We start from the raw sequence: 25,288 nt of genomic DNA on the forward strand, positions 1-25,288 counted from the left end.
TGTACAACAGTGTGAGTCAGTTATAGATATATCCACTCTTTTGGGGATTCTATTCCCATATAGGTCATTACAGAGTATTGTGTAGAATTCTTCATGCTGTACAGTAGATTCTTATCAGTTATCTATTTCATGTATAGTAGTATTTATATGTCAGTCCCAATCTCTCATCTTATTCCTCCCCTTCTTAATTTCTCTGATAGAAATTATTAGTGTATAGAAATGAAACTGATTTTTTTGCTTTTTTTATTGAAGTATAGTTAAATATAGTTTACACTGTTATGTTAGTTTCCGATATACAGCAAAGTATTTACATATATATTCTTTTTCAGATTCTCGTCCCATGTAGGTTATTACAAAAGACTGAGTATAGCTCCCTATGATATCCAGTAGGTCCTTGTTGTTTATCTATTTTATATATAGTAATGTGTTTATGTTAATTTCAAACTCCTGATTTATTCCTCCCTCCACTTTTCCCCTTTGGTAACCGTAAGTTTGCTTTCCATGTCCGTGACTCTATTTCTGTTTTGTAAATAAGTTCATTTGTATTATTTTGTTGCTCCTACATATGAATGATATCATATGATATTTGGCTTTCTCTTATTTACTTCATTTTGTGTGATAATCTCTAGGTCCATCAATGTTGCTGCAAATGGCATTATTTCATTTTTTTATGGCTGAGTAGTATTGTATTGTAGTATATGCATACCACACCCTCTTTCTCTACTCATCTATTGATGGACGTTTAGTTTGTTTCATGTCTTGGCTATTGTGAATAGTGCCGCAGTGAACATTGGGGTGCAAATATCTTTTTGAAGTATGGTTTTCTCTGGATATATGCCCAGGAGTGGGATTGCAACATCATACGGAAACTCTATTTCTAGTTTTTTATGGAACTACTACTACTACTACTATTAATGGAGAACTACTGTTCTCCATAATAGCTATGCCAATTTACATTCCCACTGGCAGTGTATGAGGGTTCCCTTTTCTCCAAACCCTCTCCAGCATTTATTATTTGTAGACTTTTTGATGATGGCCTTTCTGACCTGTGTGACACGATACCTCACTGTAGTTTTGATCTGCACTTCTCTAATAATTAGTAATGTTGGGCATCTTTTCATGTGCCTGTTGGCCATTTGTGTATCTTTTATGAAGAAATATCTGTTTAGATCTTTTTGGGGAGTGTAATTGCTTTACGATGTTGTGTTAGTTTCTGCTGTACAATGAAGTGAATCACCTATACATATGTATATATCCCCTCCCTCCCTCTTGAGCCTCTCTCCCGCCCACCCCCCACCCACCCCGCTAAGTCATCACAGACCCCCGAGCTGAGCTCCCTGTGCTGTACAGTAACTTCCCACTAACTATCCAACGTGTATACATGTCAGCTACTCTCCCAATTCATCCCACCCTCCTCTAATCCCCATGTCCACCTATCTGTTTTCTACATCTGCATCTCTATTCCTGCCCTGCATATAGGTTCATCTGTACCATTTTGCTAGATTCTATATATATGCATTAATACATGATATCTTTCTCTTTCTGCCTTATTCACTCTGTATGACAGACTCTGGGTCCATCCACATCACTACAAATGACCTGATCTTGTTCCTTTGTATGGCTGAGTAATAGTTAATTGTATATATGTACCATATATTCTTTACCCCTTCATCTGTCAGTGGGCATCTAGGTTGCTCCATGTCCTGGCTACTGTAAATAGTACTGCAATGAATATCGGGGTACCTGCATTAATCTCAACTCCTAATTTATCCCCACCCCATTTCCCCTTTGGTATCCATAAGTTTGTTTCCTGTGTCTGCAGATCTGTTTCTATTATATACATATATTTGTTTCATATATATGTTTTGTAATCATAATTCAAAAAGACACATTCAATTTGTTTTTCTTTTCTGATTGCTGTGACTAGGACTTCCAGAACTATGTTGAATGAAAGTGGTGAGGGTGGACTTCCCTTATCTTGTTCTGATCTTAGAGGAAATGCTTTCAGCTTTTCACTGTTGAATATGATATTACCTGTGGGTTTGTGACACATGCCTTTATAATATTGGGGTTGGTTCCCTCTATGCCCACTTTCTAGAAAGCTTTTATCATAAATGAATACTGAATTTTGTCAGAAGCTTCAAATCTATTGGGATGACCATATGGTTTTTTCCCTCAATTTGTTAATATAGTATATCAACTGACTTGTAGATATTTAAAAATCCTTGCATCCCTGGAATAAACCCCGCTTGATCATAGTATATGATCCTTTTAAGGTATTGTTGGATTTGGTTTGCTAATATTTTCTTAAAAATTTTTTGTGTCTATGCTCATCAGTGATCTGGTCTGCTCTTTTCTTTTTTGTCATATCTTTGTCTGGTTTTGGTATTGGGGTGATGGTGGCTTCACAAAATGAGTTTGCAAGTGCTGCTTCCTCTGCAAGTTTTTAGAATAGTTTCAGAAGGATAGGTGTTAGCTCTTCTCTAAATGTTCGATGGAATTCTCCTATGAAGCCATCTGGTCCTGGACTTTTGTTTGTTGGGAGTTTTTTTAAAAAAAACCTTGTTTTTGGCTGCATGGGTTTTCTCTGGTTGTAGAGAGTGGGGGCTACTCTTCATTGCAACGTGCAAGCTTCTCGTTGCAGTGGCTTCTCTTGTTGCAGAGCACAGGTTCTAGACATGTGGACTTCAGTAGCTGTGGTGCATGGGTTTAGTCAGCAGAATGTGGGATCTGAGTTCCCTGATCAGGGATCAAACCCATGTTACCTGCGTTGGGAAGCAGATTCTTAACCATTGGACCACCAGGCAAGTCCCTATTGGGAGTCTTTTAATCACAGATGCAAGTCAAGGATTTATAACTGGTACGCTCACATCTTCTATCTCTTCCTTGTTCAGTCTTGGAAGGTTGTCCTCTCTAAGCTTCTGTCCGTCTCTTCTAGGCTGTCTGTTTATTGGCACACAGATGCCTGTAGTGGTCTCTTATGGTGTTTTATATTTCTGCAGTGTTGGTTTTAAGTTCTTCTTTTTCATTTCTGATTTTACTGATTTAGGCCCTCTCCCTTTTTTTCTTGATGAGTTTTCCTCAAGGTTTATCAATTTTGTTTATCTTTTCAAAGACTAGCTTTTAGCTTCATTGATCTTTTGTATTTTATTTTCTTTCCTTTTTTTTTTGTTCTGTTGATTTTTTTCCTTCTGTTAAGCCTGGATTTTGTTTGTTCTTCTTTCTCTAGTTGCTTTAGGTATAAAGTTAGGTTGTTTGAGATTTTTCTTGTTTCCTGAGGTAGGCTTGTATTGCTGTAAACGTCCCTATAAAAGCAAAATTGCTTTTGCTGCATCTCAGAGGTTTTGGATAGTCATACTTTCACTTTCATTTGTCTTTAAGCATTTTTTATTTCCTCTGTGACTTCTTCAGTGATCCGTTGGTTGTTTAGTAGCATATTATTTAGCCTTCATGTATTTGTGGGGTTTTTTGCAGTTTCTCCTTACAGTTGATTTCTAATCTCACTGTGTTGTGGTCAGAAAAGATGCTTGATATGATTTCAGTTTTCTTAAATTTACCAAAGCTTGCTTTGTGGCCCGGCATGTGATATCTATCCTGGAGAATGTTCCCTGTGCTCTTGAGAAGAATGTGTGTTGTTCTGTTTTTGGATGGAACTCTCTATAGGTATGAATTAGGTCTGTCTAGTCTAAATGTGTCATTTAAGGCCTGTGTTTCCCTGTTTTCTGTCTGGATGATCTGTCCATTGATGTAAGTGGAATAATGCAACTGATGTTTATAATTTTATGTCTAGCAACTTCACTGAATTTGTTAGTTCTGACAGTTTTTCAGTGGAAACTTTATATTTTTCTGCATATATCATCTCATCTGCAAGTAGTGACAGTTCTACTTTTGCTTTGTGATATGTGTACCTTTTGGGGCTTCCCTAGTGGCTCAGTTGGTAAAGAATCTCCTGCAATGCAGGAGACCTGGGTTCGATCCCTGGGTCAGGAAGATCGCCTGGAGAAGGAAATGGCAAACCACCCCAGGACTCTTGCCTTGCCTGGAGAATCCCATGGACAGAGGAGCTGGGCAGGCTACAGTCCATGGGATCGCCAAGAGTTGGACAGACTATGCAACTTTCACTTTCACTTTTTTTCATACCTTTTTTTATTTCTTTCTTAGTTGCTCAGGCTGGGACTTCCAATACTATGTTGAATATAAGTGGCGAGAGTGGACATCCTTGTTTTGTTTCCAATTTTAAAGGAAAAGCTTTCCACTTTTCACTACTGAATATAATGTTAGTTGTGGGTTTGCCATATGTGGCCTTTGTTATGTTGAGGAATATTCTCTCTACACCCACTTTGTTGAGGGTTTTTATCATAAATAGATGGTTGAATTTGTCAAATGCTTTTTCTGCATTTATTGAGCTGATTATATGATTTTGATCCTTTGTTAATGTGGTATATCACACTGATTGATCCACTTGATCATGGTGTCTGATCCTTTTAATGTACTGTTGAATTAGGTTTGCTAATACTTTATTAAGAATGTTTGCATCTGTTTTCATCAGGGATATTGGCCTGTAATTTGCACTTTTTATGGTATTCCTGTTTTTCAGTATCAGGGTGATGCAGGCCTTGTAAAAAGAGCTTGGAAGTATTTGTTCCTATACTACTTTTGGAAGAGTTTGAGAAGGATTTTTATTAAGTCCTCTTTAAATGTTTGGTAGAAAAAAAGTAAACGAATTTGTTTGGTAGAATTCATTTATGAAGCCATCTAGTCCTAGACTTCTATTTGCTGGGGAGTTTTTGATAACTGATTCAATACCCTTAAAGGCACCCCTCATTTGGTTGCACTTTGCTCTATTGTGCTTCACAGATATTATATTGTTTACAAATTGAAGGTCTGTGGCAGCCCTGTGTTGAACAAGTCTATTGGTGCCATTTTTCCAGCTGTTGCTCCCTTCATGCCTGGGTGTCATATTTTGGTGATTCTAACAATATTCAAACTTTTTCACTTTTGTATTTGTTATGGTGATCAGTGATGTTTGATGTTATTACTGCAAAAATTGACTCCCTGAAGGCTTGAGTGACAGCATTGTTTTGGCAATAAAGTATTTTTAGGGTACGTACATTGCTTTTTAGACAAAATGCTATTGACACTTAATAGAGTATTTAATAAACATAACTTTTATATGCACTGGGAAACTAGAAAAGTGACTCACTTTACTGAGGTGATCTGGAACTGAACCTGCATTATCTCTGAGCTATATCTATGTAGATAGTATGTAGATAGATAAGACAGATGAAATGAATAACTGGAGAAGCCATAGGTGTAACAGGTAATAAGAATTCTTTATTTTTGTGATTTATGTTGTTTGGAATTACTCCCAGACAAAACGCAAGGAATCCCAGTCAAGTTCACACATGGTACAGGCTGTGGAAGGCATTCAGCAAACCTTCTGTCTCTCCCCTTTCTCTCCTGCCCAGCGTGGAGACTGTGAATGACGGGCAGTTTCACAGCGTGGAGCTAGTGATGCTAAACCAGACCCTGAACCTGGTGGTGGACAAAGGAGCCCCCAAAAGCCTGGGAAAGCTCCAGAAGCAGCCAGCAGTGAGCATCAACAGCCCCCTCTACCTTGGAGGTAAACCCCGTCTCCTCCCACCTGTCCCCTGCACTCTGGTACCCACACCCAGGCCCACAGGTGGGGCTCACAGCCAAAGCCAATCAAGGGAGTCTTCCTGCGGGAAGTGATGGCCAAGCTGCTTCCTAAAGGGTGAACAGTTAGCCAGGTCATGGGGAAGAGAAGAGAAAAGGAGAGAGGGCAGGGCTCCTTCTGAGAAACTACAAGTTGTTCAGGGGCTGGGAGAAGGTGAAGATGAAATGGGGAGGGAGGAGGTGCAGACAGGGTGCAGACCCTCCAATATGCAGCCTCGCCTCGGCTCTGCCACCTCCTCTGATGCTTTGAGGCTCAGCTGATGTGTATGGAGGAGCATGTTTAAAATTAAGGGCATTCAAAGGCCAAAGAGAGAAGGAGCGACCAGCCTGGCAGAGCCTGGGCCTGAAGCACAGCCTTGCGCTCGTAGTTCTCAAAGGGTTATGTACAAAAAAAAAAGGACCAGAGTAGGCTGTTTAACACTGAGATTCCCAAGACTTCTCCCCAAAAGTCCACCTCCAAGGGCTGGGATGTGGGCAAGCAGGGTGAGCAGAGGCAGGTCTTCAGGTTGCGGTCTGGTGCCCCTCCCGCAGGCATCCCCACCTCCACCGGCCTCTCAGCCTTGCGCCAGGGCACAGACCGGCCACTGGGTGGTTTCCACGGCTGCATCCACGAGGTGCGCATCAACAACGAGCTCCAGGACTTCAAGGCCCTCCCCCCACAGGCCCTGGGTGTCTCGCCAGGCTGCAAGTCCTGCAGCGTGTGCAGGAACGGCCTGTGCCGAGCCGTGGAGAAGGACAGCGTGGTGTGTGAGTGCCACCCGGGCTGGACCGGCCCGCTGTGCGACCAGGAGGCCCGCGACCCCTGCCTTGGCCACAGGTCTGTGTTCCACGCCCTCCCCGCCCCCCGTCACCCGTGCCCCAGCAGGAAGTGAGCACAGATAGAAGCTGGAAGGACTGCAGTCAGACTATAGGCAGGACCTGTGGGGGGCGCTGCTCAGAAGGTCTTACACAAACAGCACGTCTTGCTCAGGAGGGACGTCAGTGTGCAAGGGCCTGGCTGAAAAGTGCTTGTCAAATGACCATCAGAGCCTGCCTAGAGTTGCAGCAGCCCCCACGTGCCTCCAAGCCAAGTAGAATGGGGCACCAGCGCACACGTGCCATGGCAGGTGGATGCATTTCTGCCCCAACTCGGCTCCCCACTCAGCAGTGGCCCCCCATGCAGGCACCAGGGGTGTATAGCCACACACAGATGAATCATGGCATAGCTCTGGCACTCATTATGCATTCAAATACTGAGGGCCTACAAATGTGTCGGACCTTGTACTAAACATAAGACGCCCAGCGTCCTCAGTGTTCAGAGATCTGAATCAACCAAAAACGACACTGGAGCCATGCCTGGTAACTGGCGTGGCTGAGCAAGCTGGGACATGATATTGTGAACTGGAAGCAAAGGACAGCTGGAAGCGGGCAGAGGCTCCTGGGTGGCTCTGAAGTGTGTGTGTATGTTTGACTGTACAGTGAATATGTCCACAATGAACCCTGGCTCTGAATGTCATCCCAGCAGGGAGAATGCTGCAGCATGATTAAGAATCCAGGCTGTGGCATCACTTTGTCCTCTGTGAGATGTAGATAAGACTGTCTACTGCGCAGGTCTGCAGAGGAGAGGCGATGGTAGAAAATGAGACTGATGTTGGGCATAAAGTATGCGCTCTAATGCCTGACACAGAGCAGGCGGTAGCTGGTGGTAGTGGTAGTAATAGTCATGCTAACAATCAAGATGGCAGAACAGTTAAACTGGTTGGAGACTGCTTAGGTTTCTCTGAGCAGTGACTTGCCACTAAGATTGGTGGGCTCTGATGTCTGGGTATAAAACAGCCAATAAGCCAGCCCTGTTGCACTCACAGCTGACAGTGGTCTTTGGGTGATACTCGCGCGCCTCCAGCTGATTGATCCCGGGCCACTGGGCTGACAGAGGGTGGACCGGGTGATGGAGCGGGCCTAGGATCCCACAAGTCCCCTGGTCTGAGCCTGGCAGTGGCTGGGGTGGACGGAGGAAGCCTGCAGCTGCTCTGCCTGCCTGGTTCCCCTCTCATCCTTACCTCTGCCCCCAGCTGCATCCAGGGGAGGTGTGTGGCATCTGGAACCTCCTACGTGTGCAGGTGCACCGAAGGCTATGGAGGGGCTTTGTGCGACCAAAAGAATGACTCCAACAGCGCCTGCTCAACCTTCAAATGTCACCAGGGACAGTGCCACATCTCAGACCGAGGGGAGCCCTACTGCCTGTGCCAGCCTGGCTTTAGTGGGGAGCACTGTGAACAAGGTGGGTCCACTGTACGCATGGGAGGGGGCCCTCAAAAGGATGCAGGGGGTCAGAGTCAGACTCCACATGCGTCCCATGGCCTGAGTTCCAGGTCCAGCTGTGCCGCTTATAGGCTATGCGACCCTCATTGAGTCACCTGCTGCTGCTAAGTTGCTTCAGTCGTGTCCGACTCTGTGTGACCCCATAGATGGCAGCCCACCAGGCTCCTCCATCCCTGGGATTCTCCAGGCAAGAACACTGGAGTGGGTTGCCATTTCCTTCTCCAATGCATGAAAGTGAAAAGTGAAAGTGAAGTCGCTCCGTTTCTGACTCTTCGCAACCCCATGGTCTGCAACCTACCAGGCTCCTCCGTCCATGGGATGCTCCAGGCAAGAGTACTGGAGTGGGGTGCCATTGCCTTCTCCTACTGAGCCTCAAATTCCTTCACTTTGAATATGGCAGCAACACTGTACCTTCCTGTATGAGCTATCCATTGCTGCATAGTAAATTAGCACCAAAACATAGCAGTTCAGAACGCACTAAACATGCTCTATCCCACATGGTTCCTGTAGGTCAAAGATTCAGAAACAGCTTAGCAACCTTGAGAGACCCAAACTGAAACTGTCTAGCAAACAGCCAGGACTAGGCGAGCTGTCTGGTCATCCTTTCTCCCCTCTCCCCTCCCTTTATCCTGTTCTAGTTGCCAGCCCTTGAGCTGCCAGTGTGGCCCTCTAAGCAGCACACTGGCTCACCGGGGAACTTATTAGCAATGCAGACGCCCGGGTCCTGCCCAGACCTTTCGAATCAGAACCTGCATTTTAACAAGAGCCCGTGGTGACTCTTACGCACACTAACATTTCAGCTGTTGCTCTGCAGTTTCCTTCCAATCCTCCTGCCATTATTGGGTCAACAGAAGACAGCTCCTTGGTCTGATCCCATTTTGAAAACATCAAATTACTTACCTCCCTTAGTGGCCCCTTTAGTGCATTAATCAAAAAAAGGAAAGTTGAAATTATGTTACAGTTGAAGTGGTTCTGTCTCATCTTGGAGGTTTTTCTCTGACATGGAACCTGAGCCTTTGTTTCCCTCCCCGTCACCAGAATCCCAGGCAGGTCACCCCCCATCATCAGAGGACTCTTTCACATTTTATACCTTGTTAAAATACCATTCTTAACTAACTTTGTTAAATAATGTATTTTGAAATAATTTCAGATCTACCAGAAAAGCTGCCAGGACAATACAAACAGCACTCCTGTTCCATTCAACTCGACGGCCCAGGGTGCGGCTTTTGCGTTCTACCCCTCCACACATCGCACACACCTGTGATCATGAGTCTCTTTTCTGTCCTTTTAACAATCTCATAATTTTGAAAAACTACATCAAGCTTAACAAAATTCACATTACATCATATTAACCACCTAAAGCTTTAAAATGCATTCACAGTCTCTCTGATGCTCATAAGAGCCCATGAAGAAGCAGGAAGGACCAAGAAATGTGTCACTATTTTCCAGACAAGGAAACTGAGGGTCAGGGATGGCAAGAGACTGGTCTAAGGCTGAGAGGCCAAAGATCCCATGTGGCCAAGGTCCGTTACTCTCTTTTTCACTGCCTTGCTCCACATGCTTTCCCAGTGGACTGAGGACAGTAGCAGAGTCAAGGTGAGAAGCTGGGTCAGGAACCAGAGGATTAAGCAGATCCAGGGGATTCCCGCCTCTCATTTCTACAACTTGTACAAAAGCTCACACGCATACCCTTTGGCTCACTGACTCCTATTCTTCTTTCACACCTCAACTCCAGCATCACTTCCCAGAAAGACAATATCTGGCCCCTAGGCTAGTCAGGCTCCTTTACTATGTATTTTGTGTAAACCTGTCCTGTTTCTTCACCTCAGTTTATCATTACAAGTATATGTATTTAAATGACTATATAATTAGTGTCTAGACTCTACACCAATGGAGACAGGCTATTGTGAATAGTGAGCACTGGGGCAAACTGGATGTCTCCTATCCTGTCTAAAGCTCTCAGCTTCAGCCCATCACTGCCATGCAGGGATGCAGGCTTGGCTTCCCACCCCTTGGTTTTCAAAGAAACCAGATATCCCAACGTTTAGATGAAACATTTAGGGCTTTTTTTATGTTGGCATTTAATTTGGTTGTTAAGCACCTGTGGCGCAATCAACATATGTGTGGGATGGGGTGTGGGGTGGGGTTTAGCCCTCGGTCCACCAACTTGCCACATCTACTTTGGTCTTTAAGTTCCCTGAAGGGAGGGACCAAGCCTGATCTTGTCACTTTTATATCCTCAGGGCTTAGTTTTACACTGGGCGCTAGTGGTAAAGAATCTGCCTGCCACTGCAGGAAGCATTTGATCCCTGGGTCAGAAAGATCCCCTGGAGGAGGGCAGGGCAACCCACTCCATATTCCTGCCTGGAGAATCCTATGGACAGAGGAGCCTGGAACACGACAGTCCATGGGCTCGCACAGAGTTGGACACGACTGAAGCAACGGTGCGTGCACGCACACACAGAGCCTGGCACAGAAAAGGCACTAAGCTTTCATGAGATAGATGGGTTAATGGAGAGGTTCCTAACCCCTGCGCCATGGACAGGATGGTTTGTGGCGTGTTAGGAATCAGGCACAGCAGGAGGTGAGCAGCGGGCAAAACTAAAACCATCTCCCCACCTACCCCATCCATAGAAAAATTGTCCTCCATGAAACGGGTCCCTAGTGCCAAAAAGGTTGGGGACCTCTGGGATAATGGGTGGACAAATGGATGGAAGGATGAGAGAATGTATAAGTACATATGGTCCTCAGACCACAAGTGTTTTGGAGCGGCCTACCCTGGACCTCCAGCTGCACCACCAATGCCCGTCCTTGCCTCTTGTGCCCCCTGCAGAAATGCTTTGCCTCGGAGAGGTGGTCCGAGAGGTGATCCGCCGCCAGAAGGGTTATGCGTCATGTGCCACGGCCTCCAAGATACCTGTCATGGAGTGTCGGGGGGGCTGCGGGCCCCAGTGCTGCCAGCCCACCCGCAGCAAGCGGCGGAAGTACGTCTTTCAGTGCACAGACGGCTCCTCGTTCGTGGAAGAGCTGGAGAGACACTTAGAGTGCGGCTGCCGCCCATGTTCCTAAGGCCCCTGCACTCACTCTGCCTCCTGGGCTCCAGCCGGGTCGGATAGAGACTGCCATCGGTCTCCTGCCTGTGAGGCCTGGAGTGAAGAAGTGGGAACCGGAGAGGAAGCAAAAGAAGAAAAGAATATTAAGTATATTGTAAAATAGACAAAAAATAGAACTTATTTTATTATGGAAAGTGACTATTTTCATCTTTTATTATATAAATATATCACACCGTCTGAGTATATGTACCATATAGTGAGTTATTTTTACCAGATTTTTTGTTCCATGTTGTGTAATTGTCATGTTTTTATAAACAGCTGTTAAAAGTTTTAAGGGAAAAAAAGAACTAATAAAAATGTTTTAAAACAAAAGGATGAACATGAAGAAGTGACAGCCTGACTGAGGCAGAAGGAGGAGGCTTATATGATTAAGTCACACTATTGTGTTGGCAGAAAGGAAGACCTGCTTACGGAGCTCAGGAAAAGGAATGAGAAGAGGAAGAAAGTAAAGGAAAAGATTTTCCTTTGTTTCTTCTGATCTTTACTGACTTTTCTTCCTTCCCTGAAAGCACCCAGCTTTTCAGCCCTGGTGGTTGAGGCCCAGGGTGTCCACTTCTTCCAGGAAAAGCCGCTGAGCCCTGGGTCCTGCAGGGTCAGAGCTCACAGCCCCTGCCCCTTCCTGGCTGCCCTTGACTCCATTCTGGGACTGTCTGAATCTGCCACAGGCTTAGTCTGAGCCTGTTTGGCCAAATCTGAAAATAGTGCCCCTTCCCCTGCCTATCTCCAGGAAGGCGGTGCTCACCCGTCTCCTCGGGCCCTAGCCTCAGCCCTTCTTCTGGAAGTTCTGAGCCACTCTCCTCCCTCGGTCCACCTCGTATTGGAAGGTGAAATCAGGAGAACAGGCAGCCAGAGCTCCTGGGAATAAGGAGGGTCAGGGGCCAAGCCTGCCCACAGCTCTGGAAAGTTCTGGAAGGCTTCTGCCATGGGACAGATAGGCCTCTGAGACCTCATCCTCCAGATCCTCATCTTTATGCAAAGACGCCATGCGCATCTGCAACACTTTTCCACACATAGCCATAATGCGCCCTACTCTGTCCACATATCCCCTGCCCCTGAGAACATATGCCTGTTTCATAGATGAGGAAACTTGAGGCCTCTTTTACCCCAGTAACTCACCTTATGCCTCACCTATGATAATTGGAAGACCAAAGCCTGGGGCCCAAACTCTGAACTCTGGGTTCCATCTCCAGAGTAGCATAAATGCAGGAGGTTCGGGCAGCTGAAGTCCATCAGAGAAGCCCTGCCAGGAAGGGAAAGTCAGTTTTTTCTGGTATTTTTTCCTGTTCTCGTTTTGCTTCCTTAATATCCAGAAAGACTCTAGACTGACAGACTTAGGTATCAGGGAACGTGAGCAAGGCCAGCCCACTCAGCCCAGACTCCTGAGGGAGACTTGCCCCTGCCCCATCCCTGTCCAACCCCTTCCACCCCCATCAGGCCAGGTCAGACAGCCCAGGGGCCAACCACTCACACCAACCTCTGGGCCCACAACCATCGCTCCCTCGCTCAGGAGCCTCCCCCTGCAGAAGCATCAAAGAAGAGAGAGTGGGGTGCCGTGGACCATCCAGCACTGAGCATCCCCAGAAGAGCCTCGAGGTTCTTGCAAGCCAAAGGCTCAAAGAGTCAAGATGGGAGAAAGAAAAGAAAGGAAGATGGAAGAAAAAAACGAGGGAAGAGGAGTAGGAAGGAAGGAGAAAAGGGAAGGAAGGGATATGAAGAGGAGAGAGGGATAAGACAGGGCATTTTCCTTAAAATATGCATATATAATACACAGCATGCTCCAGGTACTTACTGTACCTGATGACGACTGTTTTACATATTAATGGCTAGATTGGCTTAGTGCTTCCTACGTTATACATCAGGTATCACTCTAATTTATATAGACTAATATATAATATACAGTCATTTAATTCTCTAAACAACTCTGTAGTAAAGACACTGCTAACCCATTTTACAGTTCAATAAATTGAAGCATGGAAAAGTTAAAGAACTTGCACAAGAACAGATGCCTAATAAATTACAGAGCTAGGATTTAGGCCCAGCCTGACTCCAGGACTTTCTCTTCATGGGAAGAAGACAGGTCCTGCTTCTAAGGATTCTGCAGTTTGAGGCAGAAACAATCATGGAAATAGATAATTGCTTTATTATATGGAAGTAGCTGTCCAGAGTAAAGAATATCCAAATCTTGAGTCTTCAAGAATGAATAGGAGTTTGCCAGGACACAGGGAAGGGAGTTGAAATTTCCATGATTCTCTATTAAAAAGCAGGGAAATGTGAAAAGACCTGGCATGTTTGGGGGGCAGTCAGAGGTCTGGAGTGGCAGGAGTGTGGCTGCATACTGGGGAGCAGGGATAAATGGGGAAGCCATGAAGGCAGTAGTTTGACAACAAAAAGCCATGTGTAGCAGGCTAGACCACAGGGCTCCAGCAGGTTTTTGAGCAAGGGAAGTAGAACAAGCTCTGTTTTAGGAAAAGAGCTGGTGGCAAAGTAGAGAAAGGTCTGGGAGAAGAAGACAGGGCTTTGCCACCCAAAATGGCCTTGGGGTTCCCCCAGTTGTTGACTTTGGTTTATTGAGGCTAGACAGTATATTGGCTAGACTCATTTCCAAATGGGTCACAAAGTCCTTGTGGTGGTTCAGAAGCTCTGCTCTGGAAGGGATCTCCCCATTACCCCTCCCACTCCCCACACACGCCCAGCCCTCCTCATGCAGGCAGGTGGTCGTGAGCCTTATTCTACCACAGACATTCCTACCCAGCTCTCCCCACCCAGCACAAAGCCCACCCAGCCTGCCATCTTGAGAGCCCCACCAAGGATCCCTGACTTTCTCAGAGGACTTGCCAAGCTCACAGCTTTCCCTCCATCTGCCCCAAGCATTCTGAGGCCTTTCTCTGCCAGCCACCTCCTGGGACCAACCCCTAATCAGTCACCGTCCGCCAAGACAGCCAAAAAGACAAGATTCTTTCAGGGTGGCTGCTGGGGTGGGGGGCGATTTTGAGCCTTCCCCCCTCAATTTTGGAAGCCCTGACTTTATGAAATGCCAAACTGAGTACCATTAAGAAAATTCCCCCCAAATGAAGTTTCTCTAACAAATGGAGGTTAAAACTCTCTTACTGGAGCAGACAAATTCTAGAAAGTCCCATGGGGAAGAAACAGTTCAGTCAGTTAACCTGCACATTCAATGGTTCAATGCTTGTGTGTGAGGATGTACACATGTGCAGAAGAAGCAGCCCAGGCTATGTTTCCTCCCTGAGCAGGGCTCAGGGGGAGTGGAAGGAAACGTCCCTTTTTAACTCAACCAAGGGACCCTAATGAGAGAATGTACTTAAAAGTTCTTTGTAAAGTATAAACTAAAAACTTTAAATGTAAGATGCTACTGTTATTATTACTGTTGTTGTTGCTATTAATGACATGCCAAAAGGCCCTTTACACAAGATGGCTTTGCCTTTTCAATTTCATTGAAAAGAAACTGAGTCTGAAACTTCAGAGAGATTACAGAGAGGAGGAAAAGTGGGAAAGAGGCAAGGAAAGGGAGGGAGATCCCCGAGGGCCAGGGAAAGAGGCGAAAATCCCCGGGACAACCCTCAGGAACACGAGGTGGCCAGAATGGGAACTGAGGGAACCTTGCCCTTCACCAGATACAAAGCTATCAACAGATTGAACCCCTAGGCTGAGCAGCCAGCCACTGCCTTTGCTCGGAGCAGAAGCCCCTAGCATAAATGGACCTGCCCCCAAAGACAAAGGATCCCAGATATCAGAGTGGGAGGAACCCATAGGGGCCCTTGGTGGCTAGAACACTGATAATCAGAGAAACGGCACTTCTAGACCAGAGACCAAGGTCATCCAGGAAATCAACACCAGCAGCAGGTACAGACTACCCAGGCTAAAGTTCTTCCTGCTACTCCCCAGGGGCATCCAGGCAGTGCAAAGTCTGAAACAGACTCTGCAATTGGCCAGGAAAGTGTCTGCACTTTCCCTCACAGCCATCTCCTGGTCTCCTCAGGTGGTCCTCAAGCTGGGGTGTGGTCTGGTTTGGTAACACTACCACACTTCCCAGTCTGGGTTAGACAGTGCCATACAAAACACTTGGGGAAAGTTGACAAGAGATGCCAGCTAGCAGGGCCAGGAAAGACAGAATGCGGCATTTGGCAAAGCTTATTTCTTTAACTCAATAAGTTTCTAAAAATAAAAATTTTAAGATTTTTTTTTAAAAAAAACAATGTAATAGTGCTACTTCACCAGTACGGGATAAATAATGTGTGATTTTTTTTTTTTCCTCAACAGATTGTCATATGCTGATATCATTAAAATAAATGGATAAGAGAGCCATCAGATGCTCTTGTGAATACCAGAAGCTTAGCCCTCCTCTGTGATGTGTGTTTTATTTTTACTCCTGACCTTCTCATTCCCTGGGGCAAAGATTACTGCATTCATGGTCGGGGCAAGTTTGGTATGGAATAAGTGAAAAAAAATGGCTTCTTGCACCATGATGTGGGAAAAACAGATCCAGAGTTCCCCAGAGATACGGAAGAGAAGACCGAACACGTGGCATAGGGTCTGCAGGGCGTGTGCTCACATACTGGGGGCCAAGGGTCACAGAAGAGGAAGCCACCCCAGCACAGAGAACATGAGATGAAGGAAGCTTTCCTCCCGGGCACTCCAATGCTTGATTAAATCCCCTCCTTTCATCATTTCTTCCATAAGCATGTACTGAAGATCTGCTTTGAGCCAGGTTCTGATCTAGGGAGTAAGGACTACAAAGATGACCAAGACAAATTCCTTCCTCTCCTGGAGCTTAACTTTTAACTGAGTGTCAATCAACAATCAAAAAGGGACTTCCCTGGTGGTCCAGTGGCTAAGATGCTGAGCTCCCAATGCATGGAGTCCAGGTTCAATCCCTGGTCAGGGAACTAGATCCTACATGCCACTACTAAGATGCAAGATCCCGCGCGCCACAACCAAGATCCAAGATCCCGCGCGCCACCCGCGCGCCACAACCAAGATCCAAGATCCCGCGCGCCACAACCAAGATGCAAGATCCCGCGCGCCACAACCAAGACTCAGTGCAAACAAACAAGTAAATAAATAAATAAATATATATATATAAAACAAGCAATCAACCAAAGAAAACATCAGATAGTATTTAAAAGGTAGAGATGACCTGGCACATTAGCTGGTGGGTACTTCACACAGTGAATTTGAGGAAGGCCTCTCTGAAGAATGTGAACCCAGGGTGGGGTAAAGAAGAAATGCAAGAAGACTGGCCCTGCAGCCCTCCCTATCTGTCTGCCCTCACACAAGTCTCATTTGAGGGAGGAGGATAGCCCAAGATTCTTAGGAGGCCAGAGCTGATGCCATGAGCAACAGAGCACAATCGAGTGAGGGGAGGGGGCAGACCCCACCCTCAGCTTCCAGCCAAGAGGCTTCCTTGGGGGCCCAGGGCCTCTCTGAATGAGAAATGCCAAGGGTCTGGAGGCCACCACTGGCTGGATGCAGGTCACCTTCACTTCCCTGGAAGATGGCTTTTATCTCCCCTGTGAAGAATCCCACTGGGAAGAAGACTCTGGTAGGCAGCAGATTCACCAAGCGTCAGCAAATAACCCAGGCACTCCTTTGCCTGCTATTTCCTGAGCAAGAGAGTTGCACAGGCCAGGTGCCCTGAGCCCCCATCAACACGCCTTTGACATGAGCGTCCCACCTTTCAGCACAAAAGAATGAAATTGGGGGTGGGGGGGAAGTGGGGGAGGAGGTAGGTTTTGTGTGGCACACACTGTCACACAGCCCAAAACACACAAATCATGTCACATAGCCTGACACACACACACAGCCTGACACACACACACACACACCATGTCACACAGCCTGACACACACACACAGTGTCACACAGCCTGACACACACACACACACAGTGTCACACAGCCTGACACACACACATACACACACAGTGTCACACAGCCTGACACACACACACAGTGTCACACAGCCTGACACACACACACATACACACACAGTGTCACACAGCCTGAGACACACACACACACTGTCACACAGCCTGACACACACAGACAGACTGTGTCACACAGCCTCACACATCCTGGGCACCCCTGCCAGGAGGAGCTGCTGGCCAGGAGCCCACAGCTTCCATTTTCCATGCTTAAAACAAAGAGCCCCTCCTTCCAGGTTTGGAACTGATAGACCTGTTCCCTCTCAAGTTCCCGTTTGTGTCCGTCCATTGCAGATCTTCTCAACTGGGAAAGACTCTGCCCTCCCCACCCACCCCAGGAGACATTTGGAGATGTCTAGACGCATTTAGATGTCTAGACACCAGGGCAGGGGGTGCCACTGGCACAGAGCAGGTGGAGGTCAGAAATGCTGTTCACCATCCTAGAATGCACAGCACAACCTCCACAGCTGAGAATTATCCTGCCCAACATATCAGTAGTCCTAAGACTGAGAAACCTTGGCTTGGACTAATTGGATCCTTCACTGAACAGTTGGCTGGAATCATGGAGAAAGGAAGAAAGACATAGGAGTGTTAAATAGATACAAATAGTGGCCTCTTTAGGGGAGGATGGTCTCTGTCAGAACACATAGCAGGCTGATGGTCATACTTGCATTTAGAATACCATTATTGATGGGGAATGGGGAATTCCAGCTGAGCTATTTCAAATCCTGCAAGATGATGCTGTCAAAGTGCTGCACTCAATATGCCAACAAATTTGGAAAACTCAGCAGTGGCCAAAGGACTGGCAAAGTTCAGTTTCATTCCAACCCCAAAGAAGGGCAATGCCAAAGAATGTTCAATCTACCACACAATTGCTCTCATCTCACATGCTAACAAAGTAATGCTCAAAATTCTCCAAGCTAGGGTTCAACAGTACTTGAACCAAGAACTTCCAGATGTTCAAGCTGGATTCAGACAAGGTGGATTCTTTGCCAACTGAGCTATGAGGGAAGCCCTTTGTGTGGATCACAATAAAGTATGGAAAATGAAAATTCTTAAAGAGATGGGAATACCAGACCACCTTACCTGCTTCCTATGAAACCTGTATGCAGGTCAAGAAGCAACAGTTAAAACTGGACATGGAACAAGAAACTGGTAAAATTGGGAAAGGAGTACATCAAGGCTGTATATTGTCACCCTGCTTATTTAACTTATATGTAGAATACAACATGCAAAATGCTGAGCTGGATGAAGTACAAGCTGGAATTCAGATTGCAGGAAGAAATATCAACAAACTCAGACATGCAGATGACACCACCTTAATGGCAAAAAGCAAAGAGGAACTAGAGAGCCTCTAGATGAAAATGAAAAAGGAAGGGTGAACAAGCTGGCTTAAAATGCAACATTCAAAGGTGGAAGAAGATGGTGGAGGAGTAAGACAGGGAGACCGTCAGCCTCCCTACAAATACATCAAAAACTCATCAAGATATGGAACAACGCCTTCAAAGCAACCTCTAGGCGACAGCAGAAGACCCTAGGCCTCCAGGAGGTCAGGCTAAGCTCCCTGGAATGAGGTTGGAGAGAGGAGGGAGACACAAAAAGGGAGGAGATCGAGAACTTCAGGACGGAGCCTGTGCCCCCAGGGGGTGGGGAGCTGCGCAGAAGGAAGAGGCCGGCTGCACTGGGAAGCTCCCTCACAGGTGGGACTGAGTGGAAAGCTGCAGAATCTTAGCTGTAGTGGCAGAGCAGGGACCTAGAGGGCAGAAAACAGAGAAAGCTGCACTTCTCAACCCATAAGCAGCTCACAGACCAGGGCCCCAACCAGATGGCAGGCTTGGAGAACCCAGAAAAGCACACAGAAGCCCCACGGTGTGGAGAGAAGAGCACGCAAGCCCCGCAACACAGAGGACGAGCTCAGGGTGCTGAGGGAGACCCACACAAGTCTCCACAACACAGAGGGCAGGGCTGGGGAGCTGAGAAAAGATTAACACAAAGCCCCTACAGCAAGCTTCGGCCTGCAGTGGGTGGGACCAGGGCACAGAAGAACCAGCAAAGATCCCAGGGACAGGGGGGCAGGCTGCAGTGAGGGTATCCCGAGAGGGCCGCCCTGACATGGCTGCAGAAACAGACGTGCCCACCACTGCGGGGCCAGGAGGACTGCCCACAGACATGCCGAACCCACAGACAGCCCAAACTTACTACTGGACACTGCTGCCCTTCAGATAGATGAGAGCCACTCCACCAATCAGAACACAGGCACAAGCTCCCCCAACCAGGAAAACACCACAGGACACTAATCCAAACCCATCCCCAGGGCAGACTCTACCACCAAGAACTACGATCTTGAGAACTTTCTTTTTTTCTTCTCTTTTAAATCACACTGTTTATACCCCCTACATATTTCTACCTTACCATTAATCTTTTGCAGTGCTGTGGCATTTTCCTTTTTTTTAAGAATTTTTTTTTCCTTTGTAATTTCTTTTATTTTGTTTTTGTTATGTTTGACTGCTTTTATAGTTCTTTACTGGCTGTAGCTATTCCTGCTGCTGCTGCTGCTGCTGCTAAGTCACTTCAGTTGTGTCCGACTCTGTGCGACCCCATAGACGGCAGCCCACTAGGCTCCCCTGTCCCTGGGATTCTCCAGGCAAGAACACTGGAGTGGGTTACCATTTCCTTCTCCAATGCATGAAAGTGAAAAGTCAAAGTGAAGTTGCTTAGTCGTGTCCAACTCTTCGCTACCCCATGAACTGCAGCCTACCAGGCTCCTCCATCCATGGGATTTTCTAGGCAAGAGTACTGGAGTGGGGTGCCATTGCCTTCTCCGGTAGCTATTCCTGAATATATAAAAATCTTTTTTTACATACATCTATTTATCTTTTGCTTTTCTATTTTTTCTTTTCTCTCTTTTTTTTCACCTTCTCTTCCACCTCTTCCTTTTCTCTCCCTTCTCTCTTTTTTCTTTTTTTTCCTTCACTCTTTTTTCACCATGTAAGTTAAATTGTGGTGCTCTCTTTGCTACATTCTCCAGTTGGCACTCTGCTCAGTCTCTGTTTTCCATATTGAGCATTAGTTAGCTCTGCTTTTAATTGGTTGACATCACTTTTGGTTTCCTTTGCTCACCAAGTCAATCTCCTATACTCTGTTCTTTAGAATACTTTGGTTATATCTGTGTGTGTGGAAGTGTGTGTATATGTCCCATTATTTCTATGATTACCTGTCTGATCATATATTTACCATCTATCTGGGTTCATCTTTTATTTATGTCATGTTTTGCTTTTTGTCTTGGTGTGTTTGCTTTAACCCCCTTTAATGCCAAAACAAATGATTTCTGGAGCCCTGATCTCCTGACCAAGGATCGCACCTGAACCACTGAGGTAGAACATTAAGTCCAAGATCCCAGACTGCCAAATAACTCCTAACCCCAGGGGATATTGATCACTGAGAACTTTGACACGACTGAGCGACTGAACTGACTGAACTTGACACTTGTACACAAAGCCTAGTATCACCCTAGTATCACCCTGTTGATAGCATCCACTCCAGGACACTTTACCCAAACAACAAGCTAGACAAAAACACAGAAACAATCATCAACAGACGGGAGTTCCACAGGCTCCAAAATATACAACTTCACACAGCTCTGCCCATCAGACGGAAAAAAAAAAAAAACAACCTCATCTCCTCCTACTAGAATACAGGCACAGTTCACCCCTTAACAAGAAGTCAACACAAATGAATGAACCAACCTTTCCCTCCCAGGGCAAAAAAACAAAAGGAAGAAGGAATACAACCCTAAAGCCTGGGAAAAGGAGACCTCAAATGGAGTAAGTTTGGGGGAAAAAGAGAAAAGACAGAAATATAGCACAAATGAAAGAACAAGGTAGAAACCAAGACCAAATAAACAAAGAGGAAACAAGCAATCTACCTGAAAAAGAATTCAGAATAATGATAGTAAAGATGTTCAGAAGCCTTGAAAATAGAATGGAGAAAATGCAAGAAACACAGTTAACACACTTACCAAGGACATAGAAGAAATAAAGACAAAGCAAACAGAGATGAGAGGTGAATAACACAAATACTGAAATTAAAAATACTCTGTGCTGTGCTAAGTTTTTCAGTCATATCTGACTCTGCAACCCCATGGACGGTAGCCCGCCAGGCTCTTCTGTCTATGGGGATTCTCCAGGCAAGAATATTGGAGTGGGTTGCCATGCCCTCCTCCAGGGGATCTTCCCAACCCAGGGATCGAACTCAAGTATCCCACATTGCAGGCAGATTCTTTGCCGTCTGAGCCACCAGGGAAGCTTTTTCTAGGCAGGCTTTTTTAACAAGTTAGATGTTTTTAATTGCTTATGCAAAAAGAGCCAGTTTTGCAGTTTCAAAGGAAAAACAAATTTCATTTAACCAGTTTTCTGTGGAGTCTAAAGAATATCATGCCCATCCTATGTCAAAAAAGTCATCTTACATCAAATCTCGCCATAAACCCCACACGCCATGTGGTGATCCACAATCAGGAGGGAACGTACAACCCTGAGCTTGTCCATCAAAAGCCAAGTGCTTGAAGCCTACATCTGGTGCTCCAGCTTTTAAGATCTGCACCTGATATACAAGACCCCAAAACATCTAGCTTTGAAAAGCCAATGAGGTTTGTGTCCTCAAGACCAATGAGGCTGTGGCAAAATGAGGAAATCAGTGGTACAAAGGTGGCAGAGTACAAAGGGCTATCTTTCTGTGAAAGAGGCCTGTTTGTTTATTTTTAAAAGTTGGGGATTTCCCTCATAGTGTAACGAATAATAGTCTACCTGCCAGTGCAGGGGACATGTGTTTGATCCCTGGTCTGGGAAGATTCCACATGCCATGGGCAATGAAAGTCCAAGTGCCACAACTACTGAGCCCACATGCTGTAACCACTGAAGCCCATGAGTCTAGGGCCTGTGCCCTGAAACAAAAGAAGCCACCACAGTGAGAAGCCCACACACCACAACAAAGAACAGTTCCCATGCACCCTAACCAGAGGAGGAAGCCCACACACAGCAACGAAGACCCAGCACAACCGAAAATAAAACATTAATTTAAAAGAGAATTTAAATTACAAAAATAAAATTAAAAAGCTGCAGCCTGAGGGGAAGGCATCGAATTTAACATACATCTAGGGACCTACTAGAAAAATCTCCAAAATCAAAGCCATATTTGGGTTTTCCCTCTGCCTCACTCCAGGTTGCTGGCATCTCCTGGAAAGGAGCTTGTGCACTCAGCTGGCAGCCCGATTTTGCTGCTGCCACCCAGGGAACACCCCTTGATGAGCTGGCTCTGGGGGCCAGCAGGGCTTGTGTTTGTGAGTCCCACAGGACTGAAACAGAAAGAGAGTTCTTAACCAGCTACACCTGAGACCAAAGCACAAGGCAACAGACTGAAGTGCCCAGTCACTCTGGGAAAAGCTCCTGTGGGTTTATCTTTATAGCTGCAGACTGAGGGGCAGGTTTCTGATTGAACACACATCTAAGGACCAACCACAGTCCTATATAGAAGCCCCAGAGGAACAGGTGCTATCTTTGTGTTCTTCCTCTGTCATCCTCCCAGCATCTTCCAGAAAGGAGTTTGTCCATACATCTGGTGTCCCAGTTCTAGGAGCTGCTGCCCAAGGGATATTCCTTAGTTTCTAGATTAGAGTAAGTCCCCTACATATGAGCCAGTTCCATTCCAAGACTGTATTTGTAAGTTCAATTTGTTCATAAGTCCAACAAAGTTAGTCTAAGTACCCAACTAACACAATCAGCTATACAGCATTGTACTGTAACAGGTTTATAGTACTTTTCACATAGATAATACATGACAAACAAACACAAAAATAAACATTTTTAATCTTATAGTACAATACTTTGAAAAGTACAGTGTACAGTATAACAGCTGGCGTACAGAGGCTGGCATTGAGTGAACAGGCAAGAAGAGTTACTGACTGGAAGCGGGAGAGGAGGTGGGAGATGGCAGAGCTGAAGGACCATCAGAAATAGGAGATGCAAAATGAAATTTCACTCAGACCTGATGAAAGAATGCATGTTTGCATCAAGTTGATAACTTGAAGGTTTGTACACAGGGGACTTACTCTACCTAGATCTGGTGGCCAGCGGGGCTCACATTCATGGGTCCTATGGGATCATTACAAAAATAACAACAGTTCTTTTCTGGCTACCCTGACCCCAGGACACCATGCAGAGACAGCAAACTGAAACATAACTCCAGCACTCCTTTGGAAGAGGCCTATTAGCTGACATTCATAGTCATAAACTCGGGGGGAGGCTTGTCTTTAAACAAGCATCCAGGACCTGACTACAACCCTCTCCAAAGACACAGGAGACCTATCAGGTGCCATCTTCATATTCTCCCTATGCTCCGCCCCAAATCATTGGTGACTCCAAGAAAGAAGTTAGCACATGCCCAGTACCCTGGATTTTGGGGCTGCCACCAAGAGAAAATACCCCTTGACAGCCCAACTCTGCTGGCAAATGGTGCTTGTATGCATGGGTTAAACATAACGGTAGCAAAGTAAGAAGCAGTTCTCAACTGGCCATCACAGCAGGGCTCAGTGCACCGGGACTGGACAGCAATGTCAATCTTCCAGTCTTCCCTGAAAAAGGTATATGAGCATACTTTAAAAGCTGTTGCCTGAAGACGCGGCTTCCAATCAGCCTGAATCCAGGTGCTAACTACAATCGTCCCCTTTGTGACACTGATGCTCTGAACTACTGGAAGCCACAAAAATATATAGTCCTGTCTTGCACGGTTGTTGTAGGGAATAGATGAGATAATGTAAGCAAAGCACCTTTCATAAACTAGCATTAAGTGATAGTAGTCTACTGTATGTTAGGTGTATAGCTAACACCACCTTCAGTTTTATTTATGGTTTAACTGATCCTCAGTGTGAAAAAGAATCAATCTTAGCAGCAGCTTATACACTGTGAATCAACTGGGTCAATCAGATCTTCACAGCAATGAATCTTAGAACTGGAAAATCAGAAATCCACAGACTGAGAATGGTCTATAGACATGCTTTGTTTGGTTTGTCTAATTTTTTTTTTCTTAATTGAAACAACATTTAAAATTTGAAGAAACCAGACTTTCCTGGTGGTGCAGTAGATAAGAATCTGCCTGCTGATGCAAGGGACACAGGTTCAGTTCCACATGCTGAGGAGCAACTAAGCCCATGGGCCACAACTATTGATGCTATTCACCTAGAGCCTGTGCTCCACAAGAGAGGCCAATGCAGTGAGAAGCCCGTGGACCACAACAAAGAGCAGCCTGCACTCACTGAAACTAGAGAAAGCCCACCCACAGCAAAGAAGACCCAGAACAACCAAAAATAAATAAGATAAATTATTTTTTAAAAAAGAATGCCTAAAGGGTGCCCACTCTCAACACTATAATTCAACATAGTTTTGGAAGTCCTAGCTATAGCAATCGGAGAAGAAAAAGAAATAAAAGAAATGCAGGTTGGAAAAGAAGTAAAACACACATTGAGTACAGAAGATCTTTCAAATTGTTTTCAGTGAAAACAAGTCCTTCCATAACAGTAACAACTCCACAGGTTTCCTCTCTAAATTTTTATGCCTGCTTTTAGTGACCATAAAATTGTCATAAATGAATGAATTTATGAAAGAATACTGATTTATATATTCATTCTTTACATATAAAGACACACAGCTGAGTTCTTAGAGTTGATTCCTCAAGTTATGGAATACTTTTGTACTTATCCATTTCTTGACTAAAGTGATTGAAATGGTTTTAATGTTCTTTTGACTGAAGTCTGAAACTGGGCTCCTGCTATATCATCTCTGTGACTGAAAGTTAGAAACTAAGGGTTGGTTATCTTTGACACAGAATTGTGTGCAATAATGTTAAATACTACTGCTCTAAAACTTGGAGGAGTCTTACAGTTATCTTAGCATTGTATAAACAGCCTTAAGTACAGCCTAAGAAGAGAATTCTTTTTCTTCTTTAGTCTTTTCTGCCATTTTTATTTTCAGTTATATGTGCTGAAGTAATTACTGGTAAAATTTCAGGGTTGTGGATTATCTTCCACACTTGAATTTTCTCTCTCCTGGCACTAATATAAGGCACATCTCTTAACTGCTTGGTGCCAGTGCTAGTGCTTCATCCTGTTGCTGGCAGTGGGATGTGGACTAACAAAATCAAGTTCTAGCATTTTAAGAGGTTAAGGATGACGTTGTGGTTGTTAGCTT

At 45.4% G+C, this 25,288-nt stretch overlaps 1 protein-coding gene across 1 annotated transcript in view; it reads left to right on the forward strand.

Moving 5' to 3' along the window:
- SLIT3 (slit guidance ligand 3) overlaps positions 1-15,464 on the forward strand; it is a 729,977-nt gene extending 714,513 nt beyond the window's left edge. Inside the window, exons 33-36 of the mRNA XM_040262791.1 lie at positions 5,469-5,623; positions 6,229-6,514; positions 7,749-7,957; positions 10,832-15,464. Coding sequence (XP_040118725.1) covers positions 5,469-5,623; positions 6,229-6,514; positions 7,749-7,957; positions 10,832-11,067 — 886 coding nt within the window. The 3' untranslated portion in view covers positions 11,068-15,464. The remainder of the gene's footprint in view (positions 1-5,468; positions 5,624-6,228; positions 6,515-7,748; positions 7,958-10,831) is intronic.
- The last annotated feature ends 9,824 nt before the right edge of the window (positions 15,465-25,288 follow it).

This window comes from Oryx dammah, unplaced genomic scaffold, assembly GCF_014754425.2.
Source record: "Oryx dammah isolate SB20612 unplaced genomic scaffold, SCBI_Odam_1.1 HiC_scaffold_20, whole genome shotgun sequence".
Taxonomy (NCBI): Eukaryota; Metazoa; Chordata; class Mammalia; order Artiodactyla; family Bovidae; genus Oryx; species Oryx dammah.